The sequence below is a fragment of the Stegostoma tigrinum genome, chromosome 25 (genome assembly GCF_030684315.1).
Source record: "Stegostoma tigrinum isolate sSteTig4 chromosome 25, sSteTig4.hap1, whole genome shotgun sequence".
NCBI classification, from domain to species: domain Eukaryota; kingdom Metazoa; phylum Chordata; class Chondrichthyes; order Orectolobiformes; family Stegostomatidae; genus Stegostoma; species Stegostoma tigrinum.
Window position 1 is genome coordinate 23851934 of NC_081378.1, and position 15586 is coordinate 23867519.

At 38.1% G+C, this 15586-nt stretch overlaps 2 protein-coding genes across 2 annotated transcripts in view; one reads left to right on the forward strand and one right to left on the reverse strand.

Annotated features, from left to right (window-relative positions):
• The window catches only part of dnajc2 (DnaJ (Hsp40) homolog, subfamily C, member 2), a 51659-nt gene extending 42709 nt beyond the window's left edge, over window positions 1–8950 (forward strand). The window contains exons 11-17 of the mRNA XM_048554231.2: window positions 2706–2794; window positions 5051–5120; window positions 5927–6108; window positions 6826–6926; window positions 7203–7313; window positions 8395–8549; window positions 8831–8950. Coding sequence (XP_048410188.1) covers window positions 2706–2794; window positions 5051–5120; window positions 5927–6108; window positions 6826–6926; window positions 7203–7313; window positions 8395–8549; window positions 8831–8902 — 780 coding nt within the window. The 3' untranslated portion in view covers window positions 8903–8950. The remainder of the gene's footprint in view (window positions 1–2705; window positions 2795–5050; window positions 5121–5926; window positions 6109–6825; window positions 6927–7202; window positions 7314–8394; window positions 8550–8830) is intronic.
• Window positions 8951–8962: 12 nt separating this feature from the next.
• Window positions 8963–15586, reverse strand: part of pmpcb (peptidase, mitochondrial processing subunit beta) — a 29884-nt gene continuing 23260 nt past the window's right edge. The window contains exons 8-13 of the mRNA XM_048554232.2: window positions 14903–15046; window positions 13940–14100; window positions 9527–9612; window positions 9357–9445; window positions 9164–9239; window positions 8963–9086 (exon numbers count right to left, since the gene is read on the reverse strand). Of these exons, the coding sequence (XP_048410189.1) occupies window positions 9022–9086; window positions 9164–9239; window positions 9357–9445; window positions 9527–9612; window positions 13940–14100; window positions 14903–15046 (621 nt within the window). The 3' untranslated portion in view covers window positions 8963–9021. The remainder of the gene's footprint in view (window positions 9087–9163; window positions 9240–9356; window positions 9446–9526; window positions 9613–13939; window positions 14101–14902; window positions 15047–15586) is intronic.

Consider the following 15586-nt stretch of genomic DNA (forward strand, 5'->3'; position numbering starts at 1 on the left):
GTTAAAGATAGGCTGGGTTTTTTTTACTGGATCATAGGAGATTGAGAGGTGACCTTATTGTTTTGTAAAATTATGAGGGGTATAGATAGGATTAATGGTGTGTATCATTTCCCTAGGATGGGGGATTCCCAAGACCAGGGGGCATATTTCTAAGGTGAGATATGAGAGATTTTAAAAAAAAATGAAGGGCAATTTTTTTATGCAGAAGGTGGTTTGCATGTGGAATGAACTTCTGAGGAAGTAGTGGATGCAGACACAGTTACAACATTTCAAAGACAAATCAGTCATGAATAGGAAAGGTTTGGACGGATACAGGCCAGAAGCAGGCAGGTGGGACTGGTTTGGTTTGGGATTAAGTTTGGCATGGACTGAAGGGCCTACTTCCATGCTGTGTGACTCTGCCTCAAACTTGTACAGTATCTTATTAATTTTCAAGCCCTATACTTAACACAATATATTGTCTTCCAGCTTCATGCTCCTCACTCTCTCCAATTCACTTTTGTCCTTAAAGAAGTGCTGGAACAGCCCAACTCAGTCATGAGTGATCTCCTTTGTGAGTTAGTATATCATGCACCATCCTTCCTGGTCTTCCTTGACCTTTGTACAGTGTTCATAATTATTCCTTCATGTCATTCTCCGCCAGTTTCTCTTCTCTGCTTATCCAAAAGACGTACCACCCACTCACTTAAGTAACTTTAACTCCTTTTCATTACTTGCATACTTCTCTTTAGTGATGTATTTGCAAGGGTTGGGTCAGGTTTCACATCGCTTTTATATGTTCATACCTAACGTCTCTCTCCACTTCTTTCTTACTCTGTATTCCTCAGCATGCAGAGGATTTGCATCATATAAAGTCGGGAATAAGTCACAATATCTGGAAGACTGAAGTGATTTAACTTTGATTCCTGCTACAAATTCTACTTGTGTAGCTATCTGTGTCCCTTTTCCACTGCGCTGTGGAAATGAGTAGGTTCAAAAGTTTGGGGTTCCGAACATCACGAGCTGAGTTCTATATCTGTCCTTCGTGTTCATCGCTAAAGCTGTGTACTTCCATATCTATGCCCCGTTTCGTTGTATTCACCTTTCATGAATCTGAGATTACCTATTTAAAAGTTTGAGACTTCCCTTTTCTACAGAAATCAGCCCTGCCTCCTTTCAACCCTTTGTTATGAATTTAATTTCAAATGTAGAATTGTCATTATCTCCTGTTTCCTTGCATTGTTCAGTGACTCCTGTCCATAACTAGGAGACTAGACCAGTACAACTGATGTAACTCCATATAGAATACCTTAATAGCTACTGGATGTGAAGTTTACCAACTGTCCAGTAGTGTCACGTGTTAGTACTCGCTGTTCTGTCTGATCTCACCTGCCAGTTTACAATAAAAATCTGGTAAGTCTACTATAAAATAGACACTGTCGCAGAACTTAAATGGCACAGAAGGGGCCATTCAGCCCATTGTGCCTGCACCAGTTCTGATACCTTTTTCACCCTTCCTATAAAGAGTAGGAGATATTTTGTTCAACTGCAAACTGTTTTGAGACAATAACCTGATAGTATACATCAGTTTGCAGACAAATCACCACAAAAGGCTTTTTAAAAAATTGTTAATAGACACAAGCAAGAATATTTTAAAATTTGTTATAGAGGCTCAGGTCTTCGGAACGTCAAATCAGTGCATCACTTCAAGATAGTTCCCTATAATTTCCTGTTATGAAGATGTTGCTTCTTAAAGTTCTGAGGGTATCAGCAATCCTACCCACCATACCCCATACTTTATCTGAAGCGCAGAGATGTTAGCAGAATTACTGAACCTTGCCCTATTTACACCTCTGTACTTGCTAGAAAAGAACAGTAATCAAAAGTGGGAACCAACTAATTTATTTCCATCTCACATCTGCCCTCTTTAGACATGGTGCCCTTGTCATGGGGAAGAAATTATTGAACTGGAGAGGGTTCAGAAAAGATTTACCAAGATGTTGCCAGGAATTGGTTTCAGTTCTAAAAATAGGTTGGGACCTTTTTCACTGGAGCGTAGGAGATTGAGGGGTGACCTTTATAGAATTTTATAAAATCATGAGGGTCACGGATAAGGTGAATAGCAGTGGTCTTTTCCCTAAGGTGGAGGAGTTCAAAGTTGGGATGTGTATTTTTAAGGTGACAGGAGAAAGATTTAAACAGGACATGAGGGGCAACACCATGGTGGGTGCATGTACAGTTAGTGTTTAAAAGACATTTGGATTAGTACATGGAATAGTACACTAGAATAGGAAGGGTTTGGAGGGATATTGGCCAAGGTACTAGTTTAGTTTAGGAACATGATTGATGTGGACTAGTTGGATGAAGTGTCTGTTTCCATGCTGTATGACTCTATGAAGTGCTCAAGACCAGTCGTTGCCAAGGAAGTGGTGAGTAAGCATAAATTAGTAATGAGGAGTTGAAATTTGAGCCTTTGGTTTGATTTTATGTCGATGTTACACCAATTGTATACCTGTGATCTCACCTTCCTTCTTGACATCTGACCGTTATCCACATTCTATATGTGCTGCCATCATTGTACAAATAGCTGTAAGAATTATACAATATTATATACAATATACAAGAATTATACAAACATGGACATTTGTAGTTAAAGTCAGTGCTAATTTGTAACAATCGGAATATAAAATCCAATAATTTCTAAAAATGAAACACTTATTTTCAAGAATTGGAACTATTTCACTGATAATCATGCTGAAAATGTGAAAATGATGGAGGATGTGGAGAAACTCTGCGATCGACTTGAACTAGTGAGGCAAGTATCTCTTTATTTTAAACTTCTTTATCTGCATAATTTTTTTTATTCATTTGTGGGATGTGGACGTCGCTGGCTGGCCAGCATTTCTTGTCCATCCCTAGTTGCCCTTAAAGGTTGTGGTGAGCTGCCTTTTTGAACTGCTGCAGTCCATCTGCTGTGTGTTGACCCACAATGCTATTAGGGAGGGAATTCCAGGATTTTGACCCAGCGTCAGTGAAGGAACAGCGATATATTTCCAACTCAGGATGGTGAGTGACATGGAGGGGAACTTGGAGGTGGTGGTGTTCCCATATAATTGCTGCCAAAGTCCTTCGAGATGGAAGTGGTTTGGAAGGTCCTGTTTTGAGGATCTTTGGTGAATTTCTGCAGGGCGTTTTGTAGATAGTACACACTGCTGCTACTGAGTGTCGGTGGTGGAGGGAGTGTATGCTTGTCGATGTTGTGTCTATCAAGCAGGCTGCTTTGTCTTGGATGGTGTCAAGCTTCTTGAGTGTTGTTGGGCTGCACTCATCCAGGCAAGTGGGGAGTATTCCATCACACTCTACGTGAACAATTTATTAATTTGTCTTAAAATTTTGAGTTCATACATTTATTCATATCTCAATAGAGTATCCCTGAGAGAGATGTAATTCGTGATTTTCTTCTGTTCTTCATTAAGACATTATTACAACAAAAACTGAAAATAATAAGGTACTAAGCTCTGAAATTATAGCATAAATGTGCTTTATTACTTTGCTCGTGGTTGAAATTCTGTTTTCTACACTGGGCGTTGTTCTCCTGTTGAATCAGCATCTACGGCCATCATAACTGACCCTGAGCTGAGTTCCTTACTGTATATCTTCTCCAACACAAAGACTACCACCTCTAATGTCACCAGTCTCTGTTCGCTCAGCTCAGCTGCTGTGAAGCCTTATCTGTTTTATATATTTCCATTTCTGTTTATCCCCATCATAGGAATTCCATCTCCACTTGCATCATTCTCATTTTAACATTCTCCTAAAAACTCTGACCGAGCCTTTTCACTGCCCCCAACCCCAGTAGCTGCTTTAAATCAATTTTGTTTTCATGCAATTACATAGGGTATGACTTAATGTGAAAAAAATTTACATTTATATATCATAAATTTGCAAAATACTTGCAGAAAGTACAAAGGTGGTAATTTTGTTTTTTTTTAATTCTCATGACCATTCAAGGACTAAATTAATTCATTAAAAAGTACTTTGAGTCAGAGTTACACAGTATTGAAATAGATTGTTTGGTCCAACTCATCTATGCCAACCAGATATTTTAAATTTAATCTAGTCCCATTTGACAACATTTGGCCCATATTCCTCCAAACCATTGCTATTCATAAACCCATCCAGATGCCTTTTAAATGTGGCAATTATACCAGCCACCACCACTTCCTCTGGCGCCTCATTTCATATGCACACCACCCTCTGCACGAAAAAGTTGCCGCTGAGATCCCTTTTTAATTTTTTCCCCTCTCGCCTTAAACCTATGACCTCCAGTTTAGGATTCCCCTACTCTGGGAAAAGACCTTGGCTATTCACCCTATCCATTCCTGTCATGATTTTATAGACTTCTATAAGGTCACCTCTCAGCCTCTGACACGCCACAGAAAATACCAAACTATTTCGACTCTCCCTCTGGCTTAAACACTCCAACCCTGGCAACATTCTTGTAGATCTTTTCTGAACGCTTTCCAGTTTCACGTGAAATTTCCTATAGCAGGGTGAGCAGAATTGAATGTAATATTCCAAAAGTAGCCTAACCAATGTCCTGTACAGCCAAAATATGACCTCTCAACTCCTATACTCAACGCACTTACCAATAAAGGAAAGTGTACCATATTGTCCTGTATACCTATCACTCTACTTTCAAGAAATTATAAGCCTTCGTTCCAAGTGCTTTGTTCAGCGACATTCCCCAGGACCTTAACCATTAAGTGTATAAGCCCTGCCCTGATTTGCCCTACCAAAATGTAGCACCTCACATTTATCTAAATTAAACTTCATCTGCCACTCCTTGGCCCATCTGATCAAGGTCTTGTAGTGAGATAACCTTCTTGGCTAAAGACCACACCAATTTTATTGTTATCTGCAAACTTACCAACCATACCTCCTATTTTGTCATCCAAGTCATTCATATAAATGACAGTATGTCTAGAAATACTAATCTGTCCCAGAAAGCCTGGCCATGCTATTTTATTTAGGAGAGTTCAATTTGTTTTTTGTCTCTTCTCCTTTCCAGCCTCCAAGCCTTAAATGAAGTACTTGCATCAAGTACAAGGGATGAAGGCCAAGCTGAGATAGAGAAACAGGTATGAATTGTAATATGAACTAAAAATACTGGATACCCATGCAGGTCAGGGAGCTGAGAAGCAGTGTTAACTTTTTTCAATGAGCTGTTGTGACTGACCAATAATATTTTCTGGGTGAACAGCAGTATGAGTTGTCAGTCCCTTGATCCTGTACTGTAACATTACAGCTGTATTATAGAACATAGAACAGTACAGCACAGAACAGGTCCTTCAGCCCACGATGTTGTGCCAACCATTGATCCTCATATATGCTGTCTGTACTTTAAAATTTAGTCTTATTTAGAATTTTATATACTTTGGGAAATACTGTTGATAATATGAGAGAAGTTTAGTGTTGTAAACTAAGAATATCACAGCAAAACCTATATTGATTTGACTGAGATTTGTATCTCCTTCAGCAAAGTATTATTAATACAGTGTATCAAGTGCTAACACTAACTTACAAAACTTGTGGTTGCTGTAACTTCTTTTCCCTTGGTCTGCTCGTTTTTCTTTGCATACAAAGTAACTGAATTAGCTGAACTTGAATTTGCTTGGTGTTTGAACAAGCAAAATTAATGCATACTACCTAATGTCCACCAAAAGAAACTTCTGGGCAATAAAATCATTTGTTAATTGGGAATAGGTTACTTTTTTGACATGTACAAATAGTGTACACTTGTCTTCTGTTCCCTTTTGTGTATTTCAATAAGTTCCAGCAAATATGCTAAATGATGGCACCTCTAGCAGATCCAGGTGATGGAAAGTTGATATCATACAAACATATTGAAAATTAAGAATTCTGACAATTTGAATTGATTCTTAAGATCCAAGAGGTGAATGCGCAGTTAGCAAAAGAGAAGGAGGAAGCCGAAGCACGAATGCGCCAGGCTACAAAAAGCTCTGATCATGCCACAGGATGTGGGGGAGGAAGCAAAACATGGCTAGAGGATGACTTGCAGCTGTTGATAAAAGGTGTAAATATCTTTCCTGCTGGAACAAATGCAAGGTAACACAGTTTTTAAAAAAATTGCATAAATAACTGTTTTAAGAACATCTCTTGCTGCAGGTCTGTGCAACAGAAAATCCAGCACAGGTATTCAAAGAGATGAAAATGCTTTTGGAACCATTGATTTCCAAACATGAAGTTGCAAGTTGTGGGAGTATGGTAAGGGAAGGTTGACAAAACTGTGGCATCAGGTCAAGATTAATTTAAGTATTTCCAAAAATTACAGAACCTGACTTGGTTCATTTATTGACTAATGCGTGGTGAAGGTAGAAAATTATGTTAGTCCTACTGACGAGCACTGTGTTAATATGGAAGTGTTAATCATTCCTCATTTAAAGAATCACTGACTTGATTTTTTTTTCCCTTCTACATTCATCCTCTAAAAATTAAATGGCTATTCCATGGGTGTTTATTTTCTCCAATAACTTGTCTACGAAACAGTTTAACACTATGGTTGTGATGGTATCTCCCACAACCCACCATTGTACCAAATTCATCTGACCTGTCAACACTTAGACTGCAGCCTTGGTAACATAAATTAAAACATTAAGAAATGTTGTATTTGGATGGATGGATGTACAAACACCACCACCATACTCTCTCCCTTCTCTTCTGATTTCCATTGAAATCAAAGAAAATATATTGTATCTAGTTTGCTAAAGAGCATAAAGCTAGTAAATAATCCTATTAATCATATAGAATTGATGTTTTTTCCAGGTGGGAAGTAATTGCTAATTTTATCAATTCACACTCAACAAGTGGAATCAAAAGAACAGCCAAGGATGTAATCAACAAAGCCAAGAATTTACAAAAACTTGGTAAATACTGAATCTCTTTTCATTCGGTCTTCAGGATAATCTTATCCACCGTTTGACAAAAATGTCAAAGTGGCGATAGGAAATCTGAAAAGCTTTAGTCATTGTTTAGGTGGTGAAATATTAGCTGTGATGCTACATGGACATGGTAACACCTATCAATATAGAGACCTTAAAAAACATTTTTTAGGTGATATTCTTTAACTTTATATGAATTCAGTTGTTAATACAGCTTTTTCCCAAGTTCTATAAATATAATCATTTCTGTTTGTCCTTCAGATCCTTTACAAAAAGATGAAATAAATAAAAAAGCATTTGAAAAGTTCAATAAAGACCATAGTACAACAGTTGCTGCAGTGGATAAGGCAACTCCTTCAGAGAGGTTTGAAGGTAAGAAATGATGAATATGTTGTGGGGGAAAAAAACTGACATTTAAGAGGTAACAACCTCTACATAATTTCTTTGAGAGTCTATTAATTTACAAACATTTTAAAGCTGATGTATGTATGTAAATTGGTGATTCAAGCAATAAAGAGTTTTTATTAAGGACAGGAAAGTTAAATAAAACCTGAAAGTGCGATGGACGAATTTGTAAATTCACCTTCCCTTAATTTATGATTGCATGAGTTTTTGAAGGAGTACTTCTATCTGTCATTAATTTTCTTGATGTTTTTCATGTATATTATTGTTCAATTTCCAATACCAAAATCATCATTGAAAATTTAAACAGCTTGTATTTTTTAACTGCATGCAAAATCAATTGCAGTATTTTCCTTTACAAAGATTTCAGCATGAACAGTGAATGCAGCGTTGCCATTAAAACATTTAGTATTCCGATGTGCTTTAGGAAAAATGTCACACAATACTTCCAAATTATTATGATTACTTTTCAAGCTACCGCAACTACCACTTGCTAATATTGCTAGTAAATCGAGCTGTTTGGAATACTTGTGAAGTCTTATCAATTTAAAGTGACCATAGTAAAATGTTAACTATGTCATGCAGTTATGACTTTGTTTTTAGTGTAGCAAATGGACAATCTAGTGTTGAAAACAAATAAGTCCATTATTGACAACTGGTCACAGAATTGAGCTGCTCCAGCTTTAGCTGGCATGGAATTTGACTTGCCGCCCTTTCCTGAAGACATCAACTTCCACTGATGTATAATTTCATAGCGTCTATTGTTCACAAACAGTACTTAACAAGTAGTTCATCCCGTAGCGAGTACCAAATAATGGCCCTGAATTCTAAGTTTCCCACACCCCTTCGTGATCTTACATGGTGCAATACCAAACTTTGCTCTCACATTGACTGATATCTAACTTAGATTGAATTCAGAAGTGTACAGTTGACAGGAAATTTGTAAAGTGCTTCTCAGATGCCAAATTTTGACTAGAAGCATGAAACCGCCACATTGCAATATGGATTTTTACTCCAGTAGTGAAGACATTTATTTTGTTTTATGCTTTAGTGCCTGGTTGTGACATTAACCCATGGACAGCAGAAGAACAGAAACTTCTCGAACAAGCACTGAAGACTTATCCAGTAAACACCCCTGAACGATGGGAAAAGATAGCAGCAACTGTTCCAGGAAGAACAAAGAAAGACTGCATGAAAAGATACAAGGTAAACAAAACCTTTGGCCTTTAAACATTTGATTTTTTTTAGGATGTTTTTCAAGAGATGTTTGCAGTGCACAGAGCTGAGTGAACATAACACTCTTGAAATATTATTACATGTTGGTACACAAGTTTCTACCTTTTTAACTGACTTTTAAAAAAGCAACATACTTGTACAACAAGCTAGTTTCACAACATCAGTAGTGGTTAAATCATTTGCTGGCCTGATTTCAAAACTAACTTTTGAGTTAACTTCTGCATTTGGAACTGTTTGCTCTTACTTTACAGGAACTTGTTGAAATGGTCAAAGCAAAGAAGGCTGCACAAGACCAAGTTAATACTGCTAGATCGAAGAAATGAGATGTTGCTACTCCCTTTTATCATTGTGCATGTGATTATTTGATAATAAAAGACAAAAACTAGTATAAATGTCTCTTTATTTTATAATTAATAGAATATAAACATTTATCTTGTGTAATTTACACATTCAACCAGTACATTGCACTGCAAATTCGGTTATAATCTGGGAGCTGTTCAATGGGACCTGGAACAAAAAAAAACAGCAATATAACATACTGAAAGCATCTTTAGGACTGTCATGTTATCTTGATGTCGACTTACCAACAGCAGCAATTGCAGGGCACTTGTTGTAGATATACTTGGTGCATACATCCCTTATTGTGTTAGCGTCCACAGCCTGGTTCAAAATGGGGAAAGCATTGTTTAGTTTAAAGCAACTGCACAAAGGCAAGTCCTCAACATTTTTACTTTGTTTAATCTGTGGAATTTTAGCATGCAGAGTTTGTTTACTTACTTCAATTCGAGCTTCAAGCTCTGGGATTGGAATTCTTCGGTTATAACACAACATTTGTCTCCCAATATCTTCACAGATTGGTGTTGATCCTGGAAATTTTACAATTACAACTTAATATTTTAAAAAAGCATGGATAACAAACTTTACAAATAGATGGATCTTATTTTTACCATCAAGCTGCAGCAACATGTTTGTTTTTAAGAGGTTTTTGGATCTTGCAACTTCACTGTCAGTAACATTGGTACACAATCTCATCCTGAAATAGAAAAACATGCAAAATAATTGGCTTTGAAAATTATAATTCCAGTGACAGATGCAGTACTTATTTGACCTCCATTATCGGTATCAACTTTGAGTAAAAAAAGACGTTTGATCAAAATATTTTTGGAATGGTGTAGCCATAGCAACTTTGGTGCAGTCTTCACTCAATGTAATTTGTAGCCATCACTTTACCGTGATTGTAATTTTGTTAATGCCAAATTAGAGATGACTACTGCAACAAAGTTATAAAACTGACATGCTACAGAAGGTAAAATTATTTTATGTAGTGATGACAAACTCACTGTATAATTTGCAGCACTAATCTTAGTTGATTCTTTGCTTTAGGAATAAAAACATTTAACCAACTTTACTGATCACTGTTCTGCATATTTAAGGGATACGTGTTTAAAGCTGAAGTTTAGCTTAGACTGCAGAAGGAAACCATACGGCCTGTCAAATTATTGGCATTTTTGAACTGTAACCCAAATCAGAGACCCTTCCAAGAACTCACCAAATCCTTTCTTGACACCATATCGCTGTCATTGTCCCAATCCTAACCACTTTCTTTTAATTTCAAGGGATGTCAGTATTGCTGGCAAGGCCAGCATTTGTTGACCTTCCCTCAAGGCCTTGAATGGCTAGCTAAGCAATTTCAGAATCACATCTGGAGTCACATATGTCAGACCTGGTACGGGTAACAGCTTTCATCCCCAAAGGCGGTTAGGTGAACCAGTTCTTCAATGACAATGGGATCTACTGATTGATCTTTAAGTTCACTACCTACTAAGGTGGGAATTGAATTTCTGACCCTGGAGCATTAGTGATCTAGCTGCCCAGGCTAGCCCAATAATGTGACCACTCTGCTGTCATCTCATCTACCTCCCTGGGTAAAAGGTTTTTGATGTTATCTCTCATTCTTTGGCCAGTTGGCTTTTATTTGAACCCTTTGACTACTGACCTTTCAGACACTGGAAACATTGCCGCTCTAGAAACTCCATCTCCATCTTATACCAATTGCTACTTGCTAATCCCTCTTTATAAAAGGGAAGGCATATGAGGTATCCTTCACAGACTTGTAATTGTACTTCCATTCTTCCCAAACACACACGATGCAGAACTGTCAGGTGAAGGTCAACCAGCAGTCACCTGCACAATTTTGAAATTTAAGTGTGGAATTGTTGATAGCTGCTGTCAAAGTGGCTTCCTTAACAATAAATGTGTAAGGGTATGGGGTCAAGGAGCCAGGTAAATTATGCAGTGGGTCTGGGTGGCTTGAGGGAGGTGTAGTTTGTGGCACAGTGGTTAGCACTTACGTCTCACAGTGCAAGGGACCCAGATGCAATTCCAGCTTTGGGTGATTGTGGTGTTTGCATGTCACCACGTCTGTGGGTTTGTGCCAAATACTTTGTTTTCCTCCCACAGTCCAATGACATGCAGTTGGTAAATGTGGGCTTATGGGGAGTGGTCAAGTCTGGGTGGGATGATCTTTGGAGGTAGCTGCAAATTTGAAGGCCCGAATGGCATCCTCCTGCACAGTTTTATGATTCTCTGTGAGCTAAGTATGGGGTCAGTTGAACTGTTAATTCAGAGTATACTATGTAGATTATAGTTTAATCTTTCCTGTGTAACTATTTAATTTCAAGAAAACATTCCAAATTTCCTTGGGATTCTGCGGAGGACCCCATGTGCAACTCGCATCGGCTGGAAAAATGACCTACTGGCACGTGGAAGATATGAGCCAAATTCTGTAATCTGCAGCAAGCTTAATTATTTTAATCATCAACATTCTCTTGTCTTTGTCTATTTGAAGGAGAGTAACTTCAGTTTCTCCAGTCTGTCCACATAACTATAATCACTCAATCATACAGTACAGAAGAGACATTTTGGGCCTTAACAGTCTGTATTGCCAAAAGTATACTAATATCTAAACTAGTTTTCACACACTTGGTCCATAGCCTTAGATGAACAACTGAATTGTCATAACATTTAAGTACTTTTTAAAGGTTGTGGCATTCCAGACCCCCATCACCCTCAGTGAAAAAATGTTTCCTCAAATCCCCTCAACTTGGAACAGCTGCTTTCTATCCACCCGCCTGGGCCCCTCAATCTTATACACCTCCACCACCACCACTAACCTTTTCTGCTCCAAAGAAAACAACCTGAGCTCATCCCGCCTCTCTTCACAGCTAAAATGCTCCATCTTAGGTAACTTGCTGGTAAATCTCCACTGCATCCCTCCTATGTAATCACATCTTTCCTTCAGTGTGATGATCAAACATAGCTGTCACCTAACCAAAGTTCAGTATAGCTCCAACATAACCTCCCTTCTCTTATAATCTCTTTCATGACCAAAGGCAAGTGTTCTTAACGACCCTATTAATCTGTCCAGCCACCTTCCAGAATCTGTTAGTACTCATTAGTTGAGTTCTCCTTTGTCTTATTACTTGTTCCAAAGTGCATCATCTCACTTATCGGGGTTAAATTACATGTACCACTGATCTTCTCTTCTGACCAATCTAACTATACTCTGTAATCTAAGACCTTCTTCCTCACCGTCAACTACCCATTCAATCTTTGTCTGAGCCAGAAAGTTACTTATCATCAACTCCACCTCCCCCACCCCCAAAAAACCGCTCACACTGTGATGCACATAAATGGTGTGGATGACAAACAATAGAGGGACAGTACAGATCCCTGTGGTACGCCATTGCACACCAGACTCCAGTCACACAAATAGACTTCTACCACCATCCTCAGTTTCCTGCCACTAGGCTAATTTTGGATCTAACTTGGCTAGTTATCCTGAATCCCAAACGTTTTTATCCTTTTTTTCTTAAAAGTCAGTTTTCCATATGGCACCTGTCAAAGGCCTTGCTGAAATCCATATAAACTATAACAAATACAATGGGATCTTGATCAGATGGAGTTTAATTTAGATAAATATGAGACGCTGCATTTTGGAAAGGCAAATCAGGGCAGGACTTTTATACTTAATGGTGAAGTCTTGGTGAGTGCTCCTGAACAGAGACCTTTGGGTACAGATTCTTAGTTCCTTGAAAGCGGAGTCATAGGTACATAGGATAGTGAAAAAGACATTTGGTGTACTTTGCCTTTATTGGTCAGTTCACTGAGTACAGGAGTTGGGAGGTCATGTTGCAGTTGTACTGGGCATTGGTTAGGCCACACTTGGAATACTGTGTGCAGTTCTGGTCTCCCTACAATAGGAAGGACAGTGTGAAACTTGCAAGGGTTCAGAAAAGATTTATAAGAAATGTTGTCAGGTTGAAGCGTTTGAGTTATAGGGAGAGTCTGAATAGGCTGGGGCTATTTTCTCTGGAGTATTGGAGGCAGAGGGGTGACCTTACAGAGGTTTATAAAATTATGACAGGCATGGATAAGGTAAATAGGTCAAGTCTTTTCCACAGGGTGGGAGAGTCCAAAACTAGAGGGCACAAGTTTAAAGTGAGAGGGGAAAGATTTGAAAGGGATAACTTTTTCATGTAGAAGGTAGTGCAAGTATGGAATGAGCTAGCAGAGGAGGCTGATACAAATACAACATATAAAAGACATCTGGATGGCCAATGAATAGGAAGGGTTTAGATGGATATAAGCCAGTGCTGGACTAGATTAATTTCGGATATCTGGTCAGCGTCGATGAGTTGAACTGAAGGATTTGTTTCTGTGCCATGCATTTCTATGACTCCAAATACCTTGGGCTTCTTTACATACTTTATCACTGCCTCAAAAAATTCAACCAGATTTGCTGGGTATGACTTCCCACTGACAAAACCATGCTGACTATCCTTGATCAAACCTTGCCTCAACTTCTTCCTTTGGTATTTCTCCAGTAGCTCCTCTACCACTGTGTGGGAGACTGGTTTATTGTTCCCTGGTCTCTCTCTACCACCCTTCTTGTAAAATGGAACCATTCTAGCAAATCTCTACTGTGCCCTCTCCAAAGCCAATTTGCTTTGCTATTACAAGACATTAAGCAACATTCTGTCTGATGTGTACAGCTGCTTGGTGGTTCCACACGTTCCAATAGGTAAGCTGATGCATTGGGCTGGTCAATTGGCCAGACCTTGGAGGTTATTACAGGAAACTGTGCCAGCAAGTACCTTAAAAAACCACATTTGGTATAAATACTGGTTGGAAGAATATTGCATGTTAATGTATTAATGGTATTTTGTTTGTCAGAAGTCTGAATAATCATACCCAAACTTTAATTTTCTAAAACAACAATAACCCGATATCAACATAATACACAAAAGTCATGATTGTCACAAAGTATTACTGATGGTAGACTATGAACGTGTACTTACCACTCTCTTTGAACAAACTGCAGCATTTTGTCAATCGTACTGGACTCACAGACCATGTAAAGCCCCCACAGACCAGTATCTGTATAGCAGGTGTTGAATGATTGGAAACTGTGGCAGAGATTACCCTGGCAAGCAATCTGTGCCAATTTACTGGACAAGTTCTGTTTTCAAAAAAAAGAGTAAATTGTTTGTTTAGACAGCCTACTCAATTATAAACTAGACTATGTAAAGCAATTCAAACTGTATAGCGACAAAAGAAAAAAGATTATTTCGCTTATGTAGTTTGGAAAGTTGGTGTTCAAAAATTCTTATGTACTAGCTGTAAAGTTACCTTAGTACATACAACTGCTCTTTCATTAAAGAGGCACAACTGGTGGTAATTTAATTATGCCTTGGGCAAAGGAAGAGGTTAAGTACAGGAGACCATCATGGTAATCTCAGCCGGTGTGGGAACTGAACCTATTCTGTTGGCCTCACTCCGCATCACAAACCAACTGTCCAGCTAATGGTCTGGTTTTAGTGGGTGACAACTGTTGATCTTTATGTCAGATACAATAGCCCAAATCTACCATGAAATGGACAGAATAATCAGTCAACTGGTTTGTTTCATAAATTAGAAAGTGACAAAAAAAAATGAATGGTGGAATTCTACCAGATTCAATTCTGTGATACCTGCAGAGTTAACATTTTCAAAACATTGACTAAATTTAAAAGTGAAAGTCTCAGTGCAGCTGCTGAAGTGATGACAGTTAATTTCCCACTTTTTGGTACTGCTAGAATTTATCAAATGTGGAATTCTCATTTCGCTCCATCACCATTGAAAGTACATCATAGTTTATTAGCAAATTAGGTACACTTTTCTGAAAACAAAGTCTTCAAGCTAGATAATTATCAGTAAAATCAAGAATCATTATTAATAGGCTTCCACTAAATAAAACTATTAGAATTTTCTTATTTACTCACCGCACCACCACCAAGAGAACGGTCCCAGTTACCAATTAAGGTATTTGCTACCATGAGGGGAATAGTGTCTGCGTGTGACCAGCCAACAGCTTCAACAGCAATTGCAATGTGAGCCAGTGGCATCTTGTCATCTCTTACCCGAATCTGGTAAACAAAATCAGTTATCATTTAATGCATATCTGCTGCAATCATCACAAAAAATCTTGAACAATGAGCCCGAAGATATGTAAATACAATTTGAACTAAAATCGGAGTTGGGAGTTAAGAAGATAAATTGTGCATTCTAAGATTACACATCACCATAGGCTGGACTTCAAAATATATTTTGAAGAATATATATCAACATTCAGTTATTGAGACAATCAGAAATTCACAGCTCTCATGAATGAACATGTAGTTCCAAGAGTCACTCAAACCTACACAGATGAATTAAAAGATTTCCACTATTCAATCAAAACTCTTAGAGCAACACAATATAAAGTATGTGATCGGTACAATCTTTAAAACTCACTACACAGAATGTCCAAGTAGTTACCAAAAATTGTTGGTTTCTGCCTTGCCTGTTTTCTCCCCACTTACCAGTTGACATTCAGAGTGCAAGCTTATACACAGTTGTGCAATAAAGCAAAATTTCATAGTGATTAATCAAATAACTCACTCAATTCTTTGCTTTCCCAATTTTAT